Source organism: Megascapheus bottae, chromosome 17 (genome assembly GCF_031878675.1).
Source record: "Megascapheus bottae isolate mThoBot1 chromosome 17, mThoBot2.hap1, whole genome shotgun sequence".
Lineage (NCBI taxonomy): Eukaryota > Metazoa > Chordata > Mammalia > Rodentia > Geomyidae > Megascapheus > Megascapheus bottae.
In genome coordinates, this window is record NC_143525.1 from 3,610,863 (window position 1) to 3,633,140 (window position 22,278).

Below are 22,278 nucleotides of genomic sequence, written 5' to 3' on the forward strand. Positions count from 1 at the left end.
TGGAAATAAGAGCCTCGGGGACTTTCTGGCCCAAGGCTGGCTTCAAACCGCAATGCCCAGATTTCAGTCCCTCAAGTAGACAGGATTACAGGCATGAGTGCATTGGAGAGCGCTTTTCAGCAACTTCGCTACCGCCCCTCACACCCAAACCCAGTCCATTGCGCCCTCGCCCACACGCCGGCTCACAGCCAATCCCACCGCCAGGGCCGTCCCCGCACCTGTGCCCGCCCATTCACACCACGCACGCGCAGTCGTTCTCAGCGCGCCGTCCTCGTGGGGCGCGTGGTAGTGACGTGTCTAGTCGGCGACGCTCTCGGCGGGCTGATTGACTTGTTGACTTGAGTCCCGCCAGTATGGCCTCCGGGGTGGCCGCCGGACGACAGGCCGAAGATGCGTTACCCGCGGGGTCCGAGCCTCCGCTGCCCGAATCAAAGCCCTTGCCGCCTCCTCAGCCGCCACCCTCAGTGGCGGCGCCCCAGCCGCAACAGTCCCCGGCGCCGCAGCCTCAGTTATCGGCCGGCGTGAAGGAGGAGGAGAACCACTCCTTTTTACCTTTGGTCCACAACGTCATCAAATGGTAAGCGCCTGGGAGACGCCGAGCCGCAGCACCCCCTCCCCGATGCTTCTCTCCGAGTCCAGGGCTAGCTCCCAGAGGGCTGGGGCTCTTGGGTACGCCTCTGTTTCACAGGTGGGGAAACTGAGGTCCAGAGTGGGAAGAGACCTGTCCATAAATCCAGCCTGCGCCTCGAGCTCCGTGGGTTTAAGAACGAAGCCTGAAGATGGTCCAGATGAATGCACAGGCTCTGCAGTTCCATGTTTGCATCCCTGCGAGCTTGAGGAAGTTAAGCTTGTCTGAGCCTCAGTTTCCTCAGTTAATATATGTTAATAGAAATTGAGTAGCCCCTATTTGAAATGCCTCCTCCTCCTCCTCCTCCTCCTCCTCCTCCTCCTCCTCCTCCTCCTCCTCCTCCTCCTCCTCCTCCTCTTCAGATTGTGGGGTATTTTCATGCAAGAGCTTGGGGAGATGCAGGCCCTATACACACAGATTGAAAGTACTTTTATATAGTTGTAGCTCACCCTGTGTTTTGTCTGGAACTGATAACATGAGACCAAAGGTGGAATTTTCCACTTAAGTTTCCAGGTTTTTGTGTATTTCTGATTCCAAAGTATAGAGGTTATCTTGTCCTCAATTTGGCTCATTTCCTCCTCCCCCCCCTCCAACATATGTGCATCAGCTTGCTTGTGTGGTACACTGCACAGGGAACAGCTTTTACCACCCTGCCACCACCATCAACATGAAGTAGCCCATGTTTAAACTTTTTTTTTTTTAACAGTACTAGAGTTTGGTGCTTACTGGGCCAGAGCCTCTATTATTTGAGTCATGCCTCCAGCTGTTTTCATTCTGGTTAGTTTTGAGCTTTTTCTCTGTTTGGTGTGGTTCTTTGTCCTCCTAACATTTACATTTTCCTCTGTAGCTGAGATGACAAAAACGTGTCATTATGCCCAGCCTTTTTTTTTTTTTTTTGGCAAGTCCTGGCTTGAACTCAGGGCCTGAGCACTGTCCTTGGGCTTTCTCAAGGTTAGAGCTCTATCATTTGGACCACAGAACCACTTCCAGCTTTTTTCTATGTTTGTAGTACAACGGCTGGAACCCGGGTCTTCATGTATGCACTCTACCACCAGGCCAGACTCTCAGCCCCTGTGCCCAGCTTTTTATTGGTTAAGATAATGTCTCACAAACTTTTTCCAAGATACCTCAAAGTTTGATTCTTTTTTTAGCCTCCTGAGTAACTAGGATTACAGGCATGAGCCACCATATTCAGCTATTAATATTCCCCATAATTTTTTTTGCCAGTTCTGGGCTCGAACTCAGGGCCTGAGCACTGTCCTTGGACTTTCCCAAGGCTAGAGCTCTACCACTTGAGCCACAGAACCACTTCCGGCTTTTTTCTATGTATATAGTACCGATGAATCGAACGTGGGTATTCATGCATGCTAGGCAAGCACTCTACCGCTAGGCCAAACTCCTGGCCCCTCCCCATAATTTTTTTTAAATCAAGGTAAGACCTGATCATGGGAAAAACATTTGAGGAAAGAAACCCAGTAGTACCATAAAATCCAAGGATGTAGTCATTCTTTTGGCTCATAGGCTCCCTGATTATTATTATTATTATTATTATTTTTTTTTTTTTTTTTGTCCGTCGTGGGACTTGAACTGTGGGCTTGGGTGTTGTCCCTGTGCTCTTCAGCTCAAGGCTACCGCCCTACCCCACGACCTACAGTGCCACTTCCGGTTTTCTGGTGGTTAATTGGAGACTAATGGACTTTTGTGCCTTGGCTGGACTGGCTTTGAACCGTGATCCTCAGATCTCATTCTCCTCAGTAGCTAGAATTACAGGCTTAAGCAACCACACCTAGCTCTGACCATCATTTTTTGTATACATTATTTCTTTTTATGTTACTTCCCTGCACAGTTGTATTGCTTAAGAATGGGAACCTGTTTCAAGAGGTACATTCTGGAGTATGCTTCCTAAATGTAGGTGATAAAGATAAGCCTCTGCTGGGGACCTTTTGATGCAATCAGATGGAATCAAGAGAAAGAACTTGGTAATCAAGAAATGTAGGAGGCTGCTCTCAGTGTCACATGACATACTGCATTTGGTAGACTTTTTAAAAAGTGAAAGTGCACCCTGAAATAACAACATAAGAATTCAGTATAGGGCTGGGAGTTTGGCCTAGTGGTTAAAGTGCTTGCCTAGCATGCATGAAGACCCAGGTTTGATTCCTGGGTACCACATACATAGAAAAAAGCCGGAAGTGATGCTGAGGCTCAAGTGGTAGGGCTCTAGCCTTGAGAAAGTCCAAGGACAGTGCTCAGGCCCTGAGCTCAAGCCCAGGACTGGCCAAAAAAAAAAAAAAAAAAAAGAATTCAGTATAGTATATGCCTTACCTGTAGCACAGTCCTTTTTTTTTGGTGGGGGGTGGGGTGGGGTGGGGGAGTGTCGTGTGGCTTTTACTCAGGGCCCAGGCTCTGTCCTTGAGTTCTTTTGCTTAAAGCTAACACTCTCTTGCACTTCAAGCTACAGCTCCACTTCAGGTTTTCTGGTGATTAATTGAAAATAAATCTCATGGACTTTCCTACCAGGCTGTCTCTTAACTGTGATCCTCAAGTCTCAGCCTCCGGAGTAGCTAGGATTAGAAGTGTGAGCTTAGTAGTACAGTCCTATCAAATATTATGTTCTGTCTATAACATCACACTTCACACTTTCACACATCTAATACATCTAACAGTGGACTGTTTCTATGTGATGCCTCACACTGCACTGTTATTGCAGCTCCTTTGTCACTAAGCCATAGAACTTTTTAGTTCTGTGTAGTATAATCTTACGGGAATATTGTAATTACTGTGGTCTGTTGTTGACTGACATGATATCCACATGATATTGGACAGAAACTCCTGAGCTTATAACTTCTTTTCAATTATTATAAAGCCAAAATGGTAACAAGGCAAAATTACCCTTCCAGTAATGTTCAGATGAGCATAATATGCTCTTTGGTGAATTGCCTCAACCTGGAAGCTGCATTAGGGCCAAGGCATTGAGATTCTCATGAGGTCAATTTTCTTCCTTGCTTTTCTCCTTTGGTGACTATAGAGGTGAAGAAGCCTTTGTCCTTACATGAGACTGTCATTTTACTGGGTGTGAAAATGCTGTTTGTAGCACCCTGGCCCACCCTGTAGTCTTTGAGTTAGCCTAGGACAATAAAGTGGTCCAATTGAGCAGATTGGAAATCATAGATATGTAAATGAAGACTCCTGTGCTAGGGCTATACTGGATTAGCAAGAGCTTATCCAGATTAATCCAAATATTTCAGGTTTAAGAAAGATATCAAAACAACACAAAAAACATTGGGTATGGTGGCCTATACCTGTAATCCTAGCTACTTAGGAGACTAAGATCTGAGGATTGTGGTTCAAAGCCAGCCTGTGGTTCAAAGCCAGCCCAGGCACTAAAGACTGAGAGACTCCTATCTCCAATTAATCACTAGAAAACAGGAAGTGGGGCTGTGACTCTAGGGGTAGGGGTAGGGCGGTAGCCTTGAGCTGAAGACCTCAGGGACAATGCCTAGGCCCAGGGGTAGGGTGGTAGCCTACCAAAAATGAAAGCACAAGATACATATTCACAAAGACAGCACTTGGACTTGAGAAAGAGTCTTCTTGAGTTCTTATAGAGCATTTGGGTTGGGCTAGTGTTCAATATGGGGCAGTTAAGATATACTAGGGAGGCCAGGAGTAATATGGGGCAGTTAAGATATACTAGGGAGGCTAGGAGTTTGGCCTAGTGGTAGAGTGCTTGCTTAGCATGCACAAAGACCTGGGTTTGATTCTTTGTTACCACATACATAAAAAAGCTGGAAGTGGTTCTGTGGCTCAAATGGTAGAGCTCTAGCCCTGAGAAAGCCCAAGGATAGTGCTCAGGCCTTGAGCTTAAGCCTCAGGACTGGCAAAAAAAAAAAAAAAAAAAAAGTTATACTCAGGAGGACAGGCTTTGAAGTCAGTTGGTCTTGCATTCAGATTTGCATGCTGATGCTTGCTTGCCTCATCCAGGTAAATACTTAACTTTCCCAGTTGTCATTACCCATCTCTAATATATCAATACTGCCACCTCAAATAGTAGATTCACATTACAGCATTACAGTTCTCTAATGTACTGCCTGGGTGGCTTTGGGCAAGTAACCTAGCTTTCCAAGCCTCTTTTTCTTGAAGAACTTAAAAAAGAAGAAGAAGAACAATAGTACTTAAGTCATAGAATTATGAGATCTGCTCAAATACAAGGCTGATCATATGTGTTGTCTTAAAAAGTAACTGAAGTGATTTAAAAAAAAAAAAAAGATAAGAAATAGTTGGCACAGAGCTGATAGCCGAGGGCTCCCTCCCTTACAAGCCCTGAAACATCTGCCTTTGAGCATAGCCTCCCACAAATCTCAGCACTGCTGCCAGAAGCCTCCCTAAGAGAGTGTAAAGGGAGGCCAAAAACAGGAGAAAGCCTGAGAAGCAAGTGCTCAAAGTCTTGCATTCTCCCCAATTCTTGGCTCTAAGCAGATGGTGACTGCCGGTGTTCCGTTCTGGCAGACAAGGAAAGCATTGCTGTTTCCCAAGATTTATCATTTGGAAGGAGAGAGCAACAGTGTCTCTGTTCTGGGACATAGCAGTCACTTTGTACGAGTGGGTAGGGGAAGCTATGTTGAAAGAAGGGATTGAGAGAAAGCTCCCACACTGAATAGTGAGCCCTTTAGTCTTTTGCCCCTGGTATGACTACTTAAAAAGTATAGCCAGACTAAGCTGCCTTCTTGGGAGTATCTAACCAGTTGAAGAGAAAAAGCACTGGGAAAGAAAAAAAGACACTGAGTGAAAAGACTTCTGTTTCCCTAAGAAAAGCCAGGTCAGTTCATTGTAAGAGAATTGTAATGTATCACTGCAACTTAGACTGGTTTAGTTTTAAGATATTTTCCAGCAGCCCAGACCACTAAGCATGGGAGAGAAAACCCCAGTAAGAAAGACAGGACAGTGCTCACAGAGAGAGTGATTTTGTCTCCATGACAGAATGCTGGGAACCTGTCTGAAAGCCTTTGGGGTCTGTGTATTTGAGTTTACTGGCTAATGAGGGGAAATGTGGACTGTGATAAGGGCAGGAGGCTGGCACAGAAGACCTCGAGAAGATTGAAGGAGCCAGAGGCTGTCCTACGGAGGGCATTGCCTACCACTAAACTGAAAGGAGGAGAGGAAGGAAGAGTGGTTGAGTTTAGAAAGCCAGGGTAAAGCTGTGAAGCCAGGAAATAGCACTGACTTTTTCTTTAGAAGGGAGGAGCCAGGAAGGGGGAGAGGAAGGAGGAGCCAGGATACAAAGGACAGCTTATCCCCTTTAGGAACAGAACTTCTGAGGAGCCAGAAAAATTACAGATGGGACACCATCCTGGAAGACGTAGGCAGAGAGGATAAAGTCCAGGTTCTGGCTTGGTCACCCAGGATGGCTCCCCGGGGCCTTGGTCTCAGTATTTGGTAATTGGGCAGTCTTTATGACATCTTCCCTACCAGGATGAATAAGGAAAGGAAGTAAAACCTGACATAGTATTCCCTCTCTTGTCCTTATAAAAAGCTGAGCATTGGGACCGGGAGTTTGGCCTAGTGGTTAAAGTGCTTGCCTAGCATGCATGAAGACCCGGGTTCGATTCCCCGGTACCACATACATAGAAAAAAGCCGGAAGTGGTGCTGAGGCTCAAGTGGTAGAGCTCTAGCCTTGAGAAAGTCCAAGGACAGTGCTCCGGCCCTGAGCTCAAGCCCAGGACTGACAAAAAAAAAAAAAAAAAAAAAAAAAAAAAGCTGAGCATTACATCATTAGTTTAGTTTAGTTTTGCTTTTAAACATTAAAAGCTACAGTTGCACAAGTACAGAAATGTGTAATTGCCAGGAATACTTTCCCAAGGTTCCTTCCAGAAGTTATGTTTGCCTGTGACCTTTCAGAAGTCCCGCAGGTAGAGATAAGGCTGTCCTAAGCTTTTCATTGATTAGTCCGTACGCTGATCTGCCTCATTCAGGCAGCTTCAGAAAATTCTACCTCTCATATGTACTATCATTTACAAAATCCAGTCTTAGTCTTGTGCATAGGAGCATCCAGGTGTTTGTTTCATTTTTGTTGCTGCCAGCAGTTCCAGTATCTGCAATCTTTAGCTTGAGCCAGTCTGTGAGGTAAACCTTTATATAGGGTAATTACTGGAGGAGGAGGCACATTCATTCATTCATTTACACATACTTCAATAGCTATTACGCACTGCATCTTTCTTTCTCTCTCTTTTTCTTTCTTTTCTTTTCTTTCTTTGTTGGTCGTGGGGCTTGAACTCTGGGCCTGGGTACTGTCCCTGAGCTTAATGCCCTACCACTTGAGCCACATCACCACTTCCACTTTTCTAGTGGTTAATTAGAGTTAAGAGTCTCACAGATTTTTGTGCCTGGGTTCACCTCAATCCTCACATCTCAGTCTCCTGAGTAGGATTACAAGCATGAGCCACCAGTGCCTGGCTCATTGCATCTTTCTTTTTTTTTTTTTTTTGCCAGTCCTGGGCTTGAGTTCAGGGCCTGAGCACTGTCCTTGGACTTTTTCAAGGCTAGTGCTCTACCACTTGAGCCTCAGCACCACTTCCGGCTTTTTTCTATATATGTGGTACCAAGGAATCGAACCTGGGTCTTCATGCATGCTAGGCAAGCACTTTAATCATTAGGCCAAACTCCCGGCCCCTCATTGCATCTTTCTTTAGCTAATGTCTCCAAAATTCAGTCCTGTAGACTGGCTGGTTAAATTAACTAACCATTTTATTTTATTTATTTATTTTTGCCAGTCCTGGGCTTGAGCACTGTCCTTAGATTTTCTCAAGGCTAGAGCTCTACCACTTGAGCCTCAGCACCACTTCTGGCTTTTTCTTCTATGTATGTGGTACCGAGGAATCGAACCCGGGTCTTCATGCATGCTTGGCAAGCACTTAAACCACTACGCCAAACTCTCGGCCCCTAACTAACCATTTTAAATTAACTAATTTAAAATGGCCCATAAATCTACTGCAACTGTTGCAGTCTGTTGCCAGTTGGTGCTACAGTGAGCACCTGTGTCTATGGCTTTCTTCAGATTCTCCAGAATCTCTACAGGGCAGATTTCTAAGCATGGATTTAACTTTTTGGAGGGTTAATACTGGGGCTTGAACTCAGGCTCCAGCTCTCCCATTAGCCTTCTCACTTAAGGCTATGACTCTTGACACTTTAGCCATACCTCCACTCTCTGCTTTTTGCTGATTAGTTAGAGGTAAGAATCTCTTGCGTTTTTTTCTCCTGGATTGGCTCCAAATGTCTATCCTGAGATCTCAGTCTCCTGAGTAGCTAAGATTATAGGCGCTAGCCAGTCTTGCCTAGTTAGTTTTTACTTTTAATCCCTGGGTGGTTTCAGTTTTTTATTTTGGTGGAGACCTCTTCCCGTGGCCATTTACCAAATATTTATTATCATCCCTGCTTGAGTTACTGCCTTTATCATATACCAAATTCCCACATATTTTCTGTTCTTCTAGACATTCTGTTTTCCTCCAGTACCAAGCTGCTTTAGTGTAAACTCTTCTTGGTGCAGTTGTGTTTCTTTTAAAGCAGGCTTCCCTCCTCACTCTTGCTGTTCTTCCTTGTGGCTTCTTACCGTTCCAGTCCAGTTTTCAGTACCCTGTCTGAGGTCATGATACTTTTGCCTAGTAGAGCATTTCCTCTTGAACTTGCACTTTTACTTCCAAACTTGTGGATACCGCTCATCACCCACGTCTAAACCTTAGTTTTGGACCTAGTTTATTAGTATTTGTTAATGTTTTCTCTGTTCAAAATTCTCTAGGGCTCCCTCTTTTTCTTAAATTGGACCCAGATTTTTTAGCCCTCCAGTGAGGGTTCTCAGCAGACTACCTCTCAGAAGCCACCGTGAGGCTTAGGGCAAGATCTTTGAGTAGGAGAATCATTCAGAGGCCACAGCCTTCTGTGGGATGCTGCATCCATAACACCTTCATCCTCTCAGTATCTTTCCCATCATCAAATGATTACATTAACAATCATGTTAATTTTAACATTTACATTAATTTTAAAGAGTGAGGGAAGAGAAAAGAAAAATCAAATTGCCTGCCTACAAGAACTATTACAAATCCCAACTCCAGGGAAGACTGTAATTTTTTTTCCTTCAGGCACAGCAAATGTGAGTCTGGAACTAAGTGTCCCAGCCTAGGAATTTTGAATTGCAGTTGTCTCTGCCTTCCTGCTGCTTTTGCCCCATCCAGTTCCCATATTCTGTCAGTATAGGCACTTTCACAACATGGCTCTAATTAAAAGTTTTGCTTCTGTAAAATGCCTTAGGTTGCTAGTGGTACAGGGGAGTCATCCTTGACCCCACAGAGAGCTCAAGTGATGCTCATATCAAGCTGGCCCTCCTGCCAAGCCAGGCTGCTGAAGCAAGTCCACTTGTTTTGGCAGGTCAGCAAGACCTTGGAGCTCCAGCAAGACCTCTTTCCTGGGAACAGGGTGTTATTGACCTGCCTCTTCCCACACAGGGTCTCTTTTGATGTGCCTGGCTCCCTAAGCCAGCTGAGACCTGCTCTGGGCTGTGCAAGAAGAGTCTGCACCAGCTCCACAGCGGGGCTGCTCACTGTTACTGCAGCTCCTCAGGGAAGAAGAGGGTCAATAGGGCATGTGTAGAGATTGCTTCCAAATTTGCTTCTGAGCCAAAAGTCTTTTGGCTCTCTGGCTTCACTGCTACTTCATCTGTCAAAAAAAAAAAATTGCATTACCTTTTGAACAATAATTCCCAATGGTAGAAAACTGTCTTCCTCAGTAAAATAGTTGCACAAGTATATCAAGATGTGGGTGCAAGATGCTTATTGCCATTCTGATAAATTGCAAACATCCCAAGCACAAATTTCTCGGTTTAACTGTGTGCCTGTTAACACAAGTAGACTCCATGGTGCATAGTTAAATGAAGAAGCAACAATCAGAACCATGTTTGGTCACATTCCTGTCACTATGGATGAACAGAAGTCCGTACATTTATATATTATTTGCATTTTGAAATGCTTTGTTACAGTATTCATGGCATTACCACAGGCTGTCTCTAGGACTAAAGGGATTTCCCTTTTTTAAGCCTTGGTGTCTCCCATATCTGAGTCTTTTCCCCCCTCAAGCATCCATGAATGCTTAAAAGGTTTGGAAAGACAAGGACTGGTATCAACACAGTGAGAGGAAAGGCTGTGGGTAGAAGAAAAGGCCAGGAAACTGGTCATGGGTGGGAAAGCAGGCATGGATTAGGGGTGTGTAGATGGGGAGGTGGAAGTTTTGTGGAGAAGATATGGAAGACCAGAGGCCCAAAGAAGGAACTGTTGAATTTGGGACCAGGGTGACTTCAATCTCATAGTTTTCCTCTGCTTCTAAGTACACACTGCTCAGTTGTCAGTTTGCTCTCTTGCTTCTCTCTCTACTAAGACATAAGAAAGAAAGAAAGAAAGAAAGAAAGAAAGAAAGAAAGAAAGAAAGAAAGAAAGAAAGAAGAGGAGGAGGAAAGAGAGAGATGGGGAAGGAGGGAAGGGAGAAAGAAAGGGAAGGAAGGAAAGGAGAGGGAAGGAAGGAAGGAAAGGAGAGGGAAGGAAGGGAAGAAGGAGGGAGGTAGGGAGGAAGGAAACAGAGATGGGGGGAGGGAATAGGGAGGAAGGAAGGAAAAGGGGAAGAGAAAGGGAGGGAAGGAAGGAAGGTAGGTTGGATTGTGATTGTTCGATGCAACTCATCTGACCCCATGCTTTTTGCCTGGAATCTTGAGACACAAACCCAGATGTCCTTGTCTGCTGGAAGGGTGCTCTATCATCCAAACTGTAGTATTTTTGCCCACTGTGTAACAAAGCATAGTAGGTAGGACCAAAGTGCCCCAACTTTGCCCTTGTTTGTACAATTGTCATCCTTCTTGACCTAGTCTCTTTTTTCCCCTTCTAAAGTTGGATGATGACTAATACTTGGCACAAAGGCAGCCCCATTTAGAGCTTTGTGCTTTTACTCTCACAGTGTTTGGGCCTCTTCCTTTTCTTTGGGCCCGGGCACTTCAGTCATCCTGGCATAGCAGGTTCCCACTTGATTTGAGCTAGTTTCTGAATAGAAAAGTGTGTTTTCCTCACCCCAGGACTTCTGTGCTATTTACTGCTACCAACTAGGTCAGGTGAGCAGCTCGAAGAAATGTACTTTTCATATGGATTCTAGCTTCTTATCTGAAGACAACCCCTTGTCCCAAAAGTTTGGCAGGTGAATGGGCAGTGCTATATAGATTTAGAGGTTTTCAGAGATCACTTAAACATGGCCTACTTTTTGCTTTCAGATTTAGAGCATTGCTTTAAGAATTGGATTGCCAGTTCTTCCTCTTAATTTTAAATATTTTGTTTGTTTTTATAATGTACTTCTAGACTCATGTGATGAGTCAGTTTTCCTAAATCTGATTTAAATTTCAAAACTTATGAGATGTAAGTTTGTTACAGTGTGTTAGCATACATGCCATCCAAGTGTAATGCTTTTAGAAGTAAGACACTTCCTGTCCCGATTTGTAGATCTGAACTGAGACTTAAAAAAAAAAAATTATGGAAGTGGCACTGTGGCTCAAAGTGGTAGAGCATTAGTTTTGAGCTAAAGAACTCAAGGACATAGCTCAGGTCCTGAGTTCAAGCCCCATGACCAACAAAAAGAAAAGAAAATTGAAAGAAAGGAATTAGAACATACTCCCCTGACTGGGAATAGAACTCTTGCTTGGCATGCATGTGGCCCCAGGTTCCATCCCTAGCACACAAAGAAAGAAAATGTTCAGCATTTGCCATTGAATTTCAGTTACCTGCCCTAGCAACTAAGATAAACTAAGATATCATTAGTATACCATTGTTGTATCTCTGAACTTAGAGGCATCATAAAGGAAGAAGAAATGTTTGCCTGGCTGCTCATTCCCTAGAAGAAATAATTGATTCTCTCTATCCCGCCTCTAGGGCTATTGATAAATATCGAGCAGGCCCTAGTGGTGTGAGACACAGCTGACAGATTGCCAGGAAAGGGAGCTACTCTGTCTGCGTAAGCAGAGAAGTGATGAATAAAAACATGAATTAGCACCATCTGGATTGAGATGAATATGAATGCATATTTTTAAAAAAAAAGAAAGAAAAGAAAACTGATCATTGACACTTTTCCTTCTTGTGAGCATCATTTTAGAATATCTTACATAAAGTAAATTTGGTTTTACCCTCAACTGCTTGCTTTCTTTCCATAGCTTGTCCAGTTTCTAATTTCTAAAAAGAAAATGTATCGGAACATACATTAGTGAAGTTTTTGTTCTTGTTTTGTTTTTAATTTGGTACTGGCAGGAGGGTAGGGCTCTCTTTGTAGCAGACAATAGCTGTGAGAGGAGGAGAATGACCTGACTTTGAACGAACCTAACCCTTAGGCAAGGTGCCTTCATAACCAGAGGCTGATAACTGCTAAGCATTTTCCAATAGCTCATAAGTGATTTAAAATTTATGAACAGCTCTATGGAAATTTGTTGTTTATGTTAATAGGCATCAGCTAAAATTAGCTCTTGCTAACTGGCAGAATCTCCTGATTGGCCTAAAAATGGCTCCATTTAGACAAAGTGGAATATTTCAGTAACTTTTGTTTGGTGTTGGTCAGCTGATAATTTGTTCCTTCATTCAAGACACATCCGTGAACTTACTTGCCAGGAATTCATTCTTTCAGCAAGTGTTCCTTGCATGTTTTCAATGTTAAGCGCACTATGCCACAGAGGGAGGGGGCACCTGTGAGGCTGCCCTCAGAGCTCAAGAGTTGAAGTGGGTGGTTTGTTAGATGAAAGGATTTTTTTTTTTATGGCCTGGCTTAAAGCTACATAAGAGTGAACCAGTCCCTGCCCTCTGGGGTACATAACCTAGTCCAAGAAAGTGTTCTAAACCATATCAGAGGGTACAGAGTAGAGAAGCTAGCATGAACTTGAAGTGTGCATGCTAATGCCTGACCTCTGCCTCTGCAGCATGGACAAGGACAGCCCAGATATCCACCAGGACCTGAACGCCCTGAAAACCAAGTTTCAGGAGATGCGGAAGCTCATCAGCACCATGCCCGGTATCCACCTAAGCCCCGAGCAGCAGCAGCAGCAGCTGCACAGCCTCAGAGAGCAAGTCAGGACCAAGAATGAACTACTACAGAAGTACAAGAGCCTCTGCATGTTTGAGATCCCCAAAGAATAGAAGGAGACTGTCTTACAAGAATGCTTAAGACACAGGAGGTGTCTCTCTCAGTGTGTAGAAGCTAATGACTACAGCTCTGAAACCACACAGCTGAGTGGGGCTTGTGGAGAACTTCCAAGCTGAAATTAGCCTTGTCTGTGCTGAGCACCCACCTTGAACCTGTACTTACCCATATGTCTGCTGCTAGAGTGGAAATGTTCCTGAGCGTGGGGGAAAGGGGCCTGCTGGAGAGGGGCCACCTGCTGTGCCCGCCCCCCCCCACTGGCTGATCGGAAGAACACAGTAGGAGAGGAGGCTGCTCCCTCTTCCTGCCTCAGCTCCTCCCACCCTGATAAGATCCATGTGCTAGGTACATATTGTTCCCCAAGCAGCAATTTCATGAACATTTGCATAGAATTCACTGGATGAATTAGGCCTGCACTCATATGGCATAGATTTAATTTGATTAAAGAAGCCTGTGAGAGAATGAACATTGTTTTGAAAAACCGGAGGTGGGTGGTTCCTCCCCCCCCCAAAAAAACAGTTTGGTTTCTTTTATTTTTGAGCCAATGAATAGAACTGTATCCATGGGTTTCAGCCCAGAGTTCCACCACACAACCACTGACTGGGGGCACTATCTTTCCATGTTTGACTCTTGCTTCCTTTGTCCTCTGTTACTTCTGGTTTATACCCAACAATGGCCAAACCACACTTAGCCTATAGCACTTCTCCGGGGTGGAGAGGACTCATCCTTTCTACGCTGTCTCAGGTAGTCTTTTAGGCAAGCAGTTTGCTTTGTAGTTTACACTGGCCAAGCCTAAACCATCATTTGCCCACCAAAGTCAGCCTCATTCGTTGCTATGCAAACAAATGGATGGCTGAAAGTGGCAGTGGGATAGTCCCACAGCTAGCAGTGTCTGGGTGCTTCTGGACCTGTCTGAAGAGAGGGATGAGTTAGGCCTGGAAGTTCTGGCCAGGGCCCAGCCCCATTGGTGTCCAGGTAGGCCTGTGACTGTCAGACTGAGAAGAGTGCAGTTCTTTCCCTGCAAGGTGAGAAGTAACCGAATAGTGTTTGGATCTAGAAATAGGCACACACTCAGGGGCTTAGCAGATGCCTGCCACTGACCTTGTTGGCAGGAGTTCTGACTGGAGCCTGTAGCCCACTGTCAGAGAGGTGGCTGGCACATTGGTATGGTGTGTGTGTGTGTGTGTGTGTGTGTGTGTGTGTGTGTGTGTGTGTGTGTGTAATATCAGGTTTGAGTGGCTTTAGCCAGAAACTCAGTTTAGACAGTCCTACAGCTCCACACTGGGACTATTACTTAACTGAATCAGTTATTTCCTTGAATTTCATCCAGAGTAGTGGGTGGGCCAGTTGTAAGGCTTAGACCAAATGCTATGAAGCACGTAGAGGCACAAGAACTTCAGGGTCATTCTGCAAGGCTGGAATGAGAAGCGTTCCTCACAGGATTAGAGAGAGGCAGCCTTCCAATATTCTAGTGTTTTCACTTGTGACATTTAAAAAAAATAACTTAGGCTCTGCTCTCAGGACACCGTAGTTTTTCTATTTATTTTTGCAATGATGAAAATAAAACCCACAGGATCATGGTTTATATAGTAAACCATGGCTGCAGTGGCTCCCGCCTGTAATCCTAACTACTCAGTAGGCTGAGATATGAGGATCAAGGTTCAAAGCCAACCTGGGCACTAAAGTCCTTGAGACTTATTTCTATTTAACCACTAGAAAACCAGAAGTGGCACTGTGGCTTAAGGGGTAGTATGATAACCTTGAGCTGAAGAACTCAGGGTCAGTACCCAGGCCCGGAGTTCAAGCCGTACAACCAAGAAGAAGAAGAATTCATAATGGGATGGCTTATGGATAAACTAGAAAAAACATTCATGTCAACACATCCTTCCCTTTACCCAGCACATGTCCCCAGTTAAAACAGTATAAAACAATAATTGCTCTCATAATAATAGCATCTGTCCCATGAGTGCTGTTTCCTGGTGGGTAATGCCTGTGTCTTCCTGTGGGTGATCTGGGTCATCCCTTGTGTATAGGGACAGATGCCTTGTGTGATTTTGGAAGGTCCAGTCCTGGCAAGGGATGGCCTTCTCCAGAGCAGTGTTTAGTGTTCCTCATAGTGCACAAATAATGGAAGTAATCAATTATTTGGTTCACTGCGTAGCAGGCACTTGTGCTAAGTATTTTTAAACATCACACTTAATCCCCACAGCAGCTCAGACAGAGCTCTGTACCACTCAGGTGAAATATTGGAGCTTGGTAGTACCCCTTTCCCCAGGTTTGCTTGAAAGAGTAGCAGTGAGAACAAGATCACAAGTTAAAAGCAGGTATCCTGAACCACTGGAAACAATAAGATGCAGAGGAGTTTTGGAGCCTTCCCACTAGGTTTAACTTAGAGCCAGGGGCCAAGGTGTTAACACCAGCCTGTTCCCAGGTGCCTCTCTCGGGCTCTGTGTCCTTTGGGTGGCATCTGGGCCTGTGTGACATGTGAAAGAAACAGTCTGAGTTCCAAGTCTTAGCCTTCTTATGTAGCATGCCCTGAGCTTCTTGGTAAGTTGGCTCTGAAAAGAGGCAGTAAAAATACCCTTGTAGAAAATGAGGCTCTTGCTAGGCCCCAAGACTAGGCAGGTGGATTCCTGGAAGATCCTCTGGGAAGTCCTAGAACTCTTGCATGTATGGTCTTCTAGAAGCCTGATCATCTGGGGTCTGTCACTGAGATTTCCAGAAAGTGTGTGGGCGGGGGTGTTATTTTCCAGTTCTGCAGTGCCATAGTTGCAGATCCTGCTTCCCCCTTTGCCCTATTATCTCCAGCCATTTCTTTGTTCCGACATTGTGTGTGTGCTCAAGTACTAGGGCTTGAATTCAGCCTGGGTGATGGCCCTTAGCTTTTTTTGTTGTAGGCTGGTGCACTATCGCTTGAACCACAGCTCCACTTCTGGTTTTCTGGTGGATGGTAATTGGAGATGAGTCTCACAGACTTTCTGCCAGGGCTGGCTTTGATCCTTGGCCCTCAGATATTAGCCTCCAGTAGCTAGGGCTGTAGGCATGAGCCACCAGTGCCCAGCTGTCCCTCCCTTAAAAATCAGCACCAGTTGCCTGTATGCTGGGTTTCATTTTAACAAGCATAAAATTTACCTTCATTGGACTCACCCCTCCATCTCTTGCCCTCCTCCCCTTCCCCTACCCAAAAGCTTGCCAGCCATTTCTAAAAGCAAGAAGAAGCCAAGTTTTCCATTTTAAATTATTTTATTTTATAATAAAAAACAATAATAACTTTAAAGACTTCACACAGTAGAAACACCTGGAGATTTGTTCGTGTCGGTGTGACACCAGAACTACTAGTAAAGTGCAAGTTTTGTTTTTGTTTTTGTTTTTCCTTTGTGCAACTCCACACACATGTAAACAGCTCACTTGGTTATGATTGGACCCACACCCCGGTCAGTTTCCCGAAGGCAGGGGCGTCTGCCAGCTTGTCCTGACAACGCCAATCACACACACGAGAATGCCCATAGGTCCTGACCCTCAGGCGGGCACAGGGCAACTACTTGAAGCCTAACATGGCTGATAAACTCCATACCCCTCCCTCCCCATTCATGTTCAAGTCTCTGAGGGGAAAAAGAAAAGAAAAAAGTCAAATGCCCCCCTGTGTGGGGCCCCGGGTCCCCCACGCCGTCACCGGGGTGTGGACACAACTGGAGAGGCTCAAAGCTGGGAAAAGTCCCCGTCTCAGCTAGTACTCTTTTTTTTTTCTTTTTTCCCCTTCCACAACCGATGACCGTCCCTTCTCGGTTCCGTGGCGCCTCCCCAGTGCTCGGGCCCGGAATGCACGGGACTTGACCAGGGCGTCGGATCTGACTTTTAAACAGAAAAGGTCCTCCTTGGATGGCGTCTGGGCCTGGGGGACGGGGGGCTCCTAGCTGATGACGCAGCGCTCCTTGTCTTTGGCCTGGCCGCCGCCGCTGGCCTTCTCTCGGATGTACATGAGGTCGCTGTGCACGCTGGGTCTGCGCGCGAAGGGGGCCACGATGCCGAAGGCGTCCCCGGGGTCGCCGCCGCCGCCGCCGCCGCTGCCCGCCCGCAGCAGCTTCTTGTTCCGCAGGGCTTTCTTGTGCAGCACGTCGCAGTACTGCACCGACACCTTGCGGTGCAGGTCCGGGCTCATCTCGCTCGGCAGCTTTGCCATGGCGAAGAGCGCGCGGAACATCTGGTCCAGGCTGCTGTTCTTCTTGGCCGAGATCTCGAAGTAGGCGCAGCGCTGGGGGTCGTCGCCCACCAGCTGCTCGATCTCGCGCGGCTCCACCTCGCGGTAGAAGTCCCTGTCCCCTTTGTTCCCGCAGATGACCAGCGGCACGTCCGCGTTCTCTTTGGTTTTGTTCTTCAGGCACGACTTGGTGTCCAGGATCTGCTGTTTGAGTCTTTGCACCTCCTCGAAGGAGTCGCGGTTATCCAGGCTGAACACCAGGATGAACACGTCTCCTACAGGGGGACGAGAGGGCAGAGAAGAGAGTGAGCGCACTGCCCAAGCCCCGGGGTGTGTGTGTGGGGGGGGTGGTGAACGCCCGGGGACCCGGACAAACCGACCCTTCTTCCCCCTTCCCCTTCCCCTGGCCCGCCAAAGTCTCCCCCGACCTCTCTCACCTGTGAGGATGGAGAGACGCCGCATGGCGGGGAACGGGTGGTTGCCGGACGTGTCCAGGATGTCCAGCTGGTAGACCTCGCCGCGGATGGAGTAGAACTTGCGGTGGAAGTCCTCGATGGTGGGCGTGTAGGTGTCCTCGAAGCGGCCGGTGAGGAAACGCGACACGATGGCCGTCTTGCCCACCTTGGACGAGCCCAGGATGACCATGCGATAGCAGTTCTTGGCCGGGATACTCAGCTCGGAGTCGCTCGGACACATCTTCTTGATCATCGCGGCCAGTTTCATTGGGCAGAGGGGCCACGGGGGCCAGAAACGCGCCGGGGAGAAGCACGGAGGGCGGCCCGAGGCGCGGGAGAGGAGAGCGGTGGCGGCGGGGAGCAGCCGGAGGGCTCTCGGGTCGGGCTGCTTGCGCACGGGCTGGGGCTGGGGCTCGAGCTTAGGGGGCACGTCTCCTACTTTTCGGGCTCGGACAGCTCGCTCTGACTCTCGGCGCGGGGACACCGCTTATAAAGCCGCCGGCGCGGCCGCCCCGCCCCGCGAGCCCCGCCCCGCCCCGCGAGCCCCGCCCCGCACCCGAGCCCCGCCCCGCGCCCCGGCCCCGCCCCGCACCCCAGCCCCGCGAGCCCCGCCCCGCGCCCCAGCCCCGCGCGACCCTTGCCCGCCGCTGCGGCGGGAGGGAAACTTGAGCCCGGGGTGGCGCTGGATGCGGCGGCCGCAGGGACCTGGGGCAGGGGTGCAGGGGGGGTGTTATTATGCTATTATTATTGCTTCGGGCAAGGACTGCGGGCCTTCGCCACGCGCCCGCGCACCCCACACTCTCTCTCTGTGCCTCAGTTTCCCTCCGAAAATAAAGTTCGTGATCCAGTCAGAGGAGCGGCGTTCGCTAGGTGCCTGCGGTTACTTACCTTCTTCAGCCCCCAGTTTCAACCTCCGTTCTGCCCGCCACCCCCCTCCACCCCGAGCAGGCCCGGGTCGGTGGTCCCGCGGCCTCGGTGTCCAGCGGGCTTCCCGCGCCGAGGGTCCGCGCTGCCCGCTCGGGCCGCTAGAGGGCGGCAGAGAGACCGGCGGGCGGGTCTCTGGGCTGGAACTGGAGGGGCGGGGGTGGGGCAGTCAGTAGGTGGGGTCCGGGAGCCACCGGGAGCCAGGCTGAGTCCCCGGTGAAGCCGGTACCCACTCCCGTGCTCTGCTGCAGATCTCAGCCTAATCCTTACTCCTAACCAGAGATGGTCTATGGTCTGGGGATGGGGTGTCTTCATCCAGGGGTAGCCCCTGCCCTTCTCATGAAAGCCTAGAGTTGCGCTCTTTCTTGTTCAGGGACAGAGGCCAGTGTCCCTTCTGCCCTCTCCAGTAGCATTTTGGACCTTTAGCGTCCCTTGGGTGAAGTTTTCATTTCATTCTTGAGGAAGATAGGGCTGGAAGCCTCAGAGGAGGCCTGGGAGCATTCTTGCTCTTCTCTGGGCCATAGTTTCCCCTTCTGGAAGACAGTGATTCTGGTTCTGTGACTGTGTAAAAGGCCTGATCAAAACAATAACAATTGACCTGTGAGGGCTGGGGGAAGGAGGAAGAGGAGAAGGAGGCTGGGGGAAAGTTGATCAGTAACTAGGAACCAGCCAAGCAGCAAAAGGCCCAGAAATAGGCTGTCTGTGGTTAATTCACCGCAGCACAGCTTGTATTATTCACACCTTATTTATTCACCCATCTACACAGTCCTGGTGCTTCATGGGCAGGGCAAAGGGGCACCAGCCCCACCTCTCTAGCTGAACCCCTAGTCTTTTTTTTTAATGTCTAATTTTTGTCCTTAAACTAGTGATCCTCTGTAGGACCCTATTCTAATCCTATTCTAGATAAGGCTGCCTCCCCTATAGGCGACCAGATTGTTGGCAAGGAGATGGCACTATGTTCTATAGAGAAAAAAACTGAGGCATAGAGCAGTAACTAACAAGTAACTAGAGGTGAGGCTTGAACCCTTAACCTCCAGTTCTGCCTTTGCCTGTGGTGCTCCACCCCCCCAACCTTCCTCCCCTACAATGGTACTAGGTAAGGGGGCTGGCCACAAGATGTGCAGCCCCCCTCTTAGCCAAGCTGGGTTCCACTCCTCAGAGCATCTGGCTTCTTTCTACCTCTCTGCCAGCCTTGCTTTTGCTGCAGACATTTTAAATATATACATCACAGAGTAGACACCCAAGACCACATCAGCTGGATCTAGAATCTGTCCAGGTCTAGGCTCAGCTCTAGTCCTGGTGTAATTTAGGCAGAAGTTATTTTCAAAGTTATCTTCAAAGGACTGAGTCTTCTCACCATTGTCGGTCCTTGCCTCCTGTCCCCCTTAAGTCCCCTTTCTGTAACTGGGGTGAGAGGCTGCCCTAATCTATGAGAACTAGTGCAGGCACAATGGCACAGGGTCTTCACTGTGAAAAGGGGCTAGTCAGTCACCAGACTGACCTACAAAGCACCCTGGAAAACAGTGGAGTCTCTGGGCCTCAGGGTGGATTCTGCTGCCCATCTTTCCATGGGCTGGGGGGGGAAGATGAACACATGAGACCATTCTTCTGAGTCTCCAGTCCTAGGAGAGTCCTTTTGATAAGGCTAGAGGCTCCCAGGGTGGCAGAAGGTTAGAGATCTGTGCCATCCTGGCAATCCAGAGCAGCAGGGCCTCTCTCCTGACATCAAGCCTCAGCCTTTTCAGCTGGACAATGACAATGCCAAGTACTGGGTGGCCATGGTGTTTCCTGATACCCTTCTTGAATCTGAAGACCTCATCACCTTGCAAGTCAGTTCATTCAGCTTGTCATGTAATTCCCATTCTGAATGCCTCCAGGACACGTGCTGTCCTGTGCTTTGGCTCTGATTCCTCATCCTAAGAAGCAGGTGGAACAGTGTTTTTTGGTCCTCTCCTCTTCTTCTCTTCTCTACTCTTGCCTTGCCTCTCCTCTCTTTTTTGTGCCAGTTCTAGGGCTTAAACTCAGGGCCTGTGTGCTGTCCCTGAGCGCTCAAAGTGCTCTACCCTTTGAGCCATGGCTCCACTTCCAGCTTTTTTTTTTGGTAGTTGTTTATAAGATTCTCATGGACTCAGAGTTCAAGCCCCATGACACATACACACACACACACACACACACACACACTCACACACATGATTCTCATGGACTTTTCCAGGCTGGCTTCAAATTTGCCATCCCTAGATCTCAGCCTCCTGATTACTAGGGTTACAGATGTGAAGTACCCAACTCTCCTTTTCTTTTTTTTAAGGACCATTTCTTCTTTTTTTAATCACAAATGCAATACATGTTCATGTTTACAAAAATTAAGATTTTTCAGGAAAAACCAGGGGGCCTCACTCATTACCACACAGGACACTTTATCTGCCCCCTACCCACCCAGTCTCCCACCAAGACAGCTTACCACCTATCCTCCCCTCTGACTGGCTGATGTGTCTGCTTTTCCTTCTTCCAGGGTCTGCCTCGGAGTTTAGCCCAGGCCCTTGCCTGGCTTGACTCATCAGAGTACTGGGGATAGGAACCATCCAGCTATCTATCCCCATACCCACTTTGGCCCCACACCAGGAGTGGCCACCCCACTTCTCATGTCTCATCTGCAACAGTGGTGCTTTCACATTGTCCAGAGTCATGACAGCTCCATGTTGTTACATCACTAGTAACTGTTTCCCTGCATGTTTGTAGAATGAGGCCACAAGCTGCCTTTGGAATTCTGGATTCAGAATCTCTGGGATTCTGTTTGTAAATGTTATTTATTTGTAGTGCACCCATTTTCCTGCTCAGAATGGAAGAATTGTGAGCATGTGACCAAATAAATGGTGGTAGGAGGAGTGGACAGCAGGCCCATCAGCAGTTGTGTCAGTCCTACCATTTGGTCTTTAGAAGATTCTGGGAAGCTGGGTCAGAGAGGAAGTTGAATTGATCCATCAGAGATTTACCTGTTAGCATGCTAAGCCAGAGTCCACATGGAAGCCTGTGGACACCTCTAATGACAGGTGCATGACGCACTCATGGGAGTAGATGCCTTGTGTCCCTCACCTGAGGCCCAACTCTGCCCTTCTTGCTGACATCTGTGGACCCAATGCATGTAGCCACAGAGCTGGCCTTCCCTCCCTCTTCAGGATCTTCAGCAAGCTGAGAATTGTCTGAGAGCACCTAGGAAGCCTAGTCACAGTGCCCTGAGCTGTGCAGCCCTGCTCTGGCCAACAGAGAGGCTGATCGAGGGAGGGAGCTCCCATCTTACAGTAGTATGCAAACAGAGAGCCTAGAACACTGTCGGTGAGGTCAGATTCCTCTGGAGGCCATCAGACCCTGAGGTGGATTTGAGAAACCTTGAGGAGACCCCCTGGGCAGCAGGTGAAGCCCTGGGCACAGGGCAGGCAGATGTCCATTGTACAGATGAGGGTTCCTGAGGCTCCCAGAGCTGGGTACAGTCTCCCAAGTAGACCCCAAGGAAAGCTGACCTCAGAGGTGGCTCAGGGAAGGAAAGCTCTGTCCCAGGGCTCTGCTTGGAGGCAGTGTGGTGAGAACCTCCAGGAAGCCCGCTCCCCGCCCCCACCCTGGCTTTCCTGGGAGCTGCCACCTTTTTATCACATTTACCCTGAGTGTTTTGTGTTGTTTTGTTTTGTTTTTAAGGGACAGGAAGTAGATACGAGAACAGATCCGATCCTAGAGCAGATGTTATGCTCAGTCATTCACCTGCAAGCTGGGCCAGGTCACCTAGACTATGCTACCAAAATGATGCAGACATCATGGGAAAAATGTCTACAGGGCATTCAATATGTCAATCATAGCCAGGCAATTCCACCCCTAAGTATAGATGCAA

The 22,278-nt window shown here is 47.9% G+C and overlaps 2 protein-coding genes across 2 annotated transcripts; one reads left to right on the forward strand and one right to left on the reverse strand.

The window, feature by feature from the left end:
• Positions 1 to 280: 280 nt before the first annotated feature.
• Positions 281 to 14,015, forward strand: Med9 (mediator complex subunit 9). Its single transcript, XM_090349399.1, has 2 exons — positions 281 to 577; positions 12,604 to 14,015. Exons 1-2 carry the CDS (start codon positions 354 to 356, stop codon positions 12,818 to 12,820), a joined length of 441 nt encoding a protein of 146 aa, XP_090205525.1. The 5' UTR covers positions 281 to 353; the 3' UTR covers positions 12,821 to 14,015.
• A 2,636-nt stretch (positions 14,016 to 16,651) lies between these two features.
• Rasd1 (ras related dexamethasone induced 1) lies at positions 16,652 to 17,949 on the reverse strand. The gene is made up of 2 exons (XM_090349400.1): positions 17,460 to 17,949; positions 16,652 to 17,297 (listed from the first exon to the last, which is right to left on the reverse strand). The coding sequence occupies exons 1-2, from the start codon at positions 17,743 to 17,745 to the stop codon at positions 16,735 to 16,737; spliced, it is 849 nt and encodes a 282-aa protein (XP_090205526.1). The 5' UTR covers positions 17,746 to 17,949; the 3' UTR covers positions 16,652 to 16,734.
• Between the last annotated feature and the right edge of the window lie 4,329 nt (positions 17,950 to 22,278).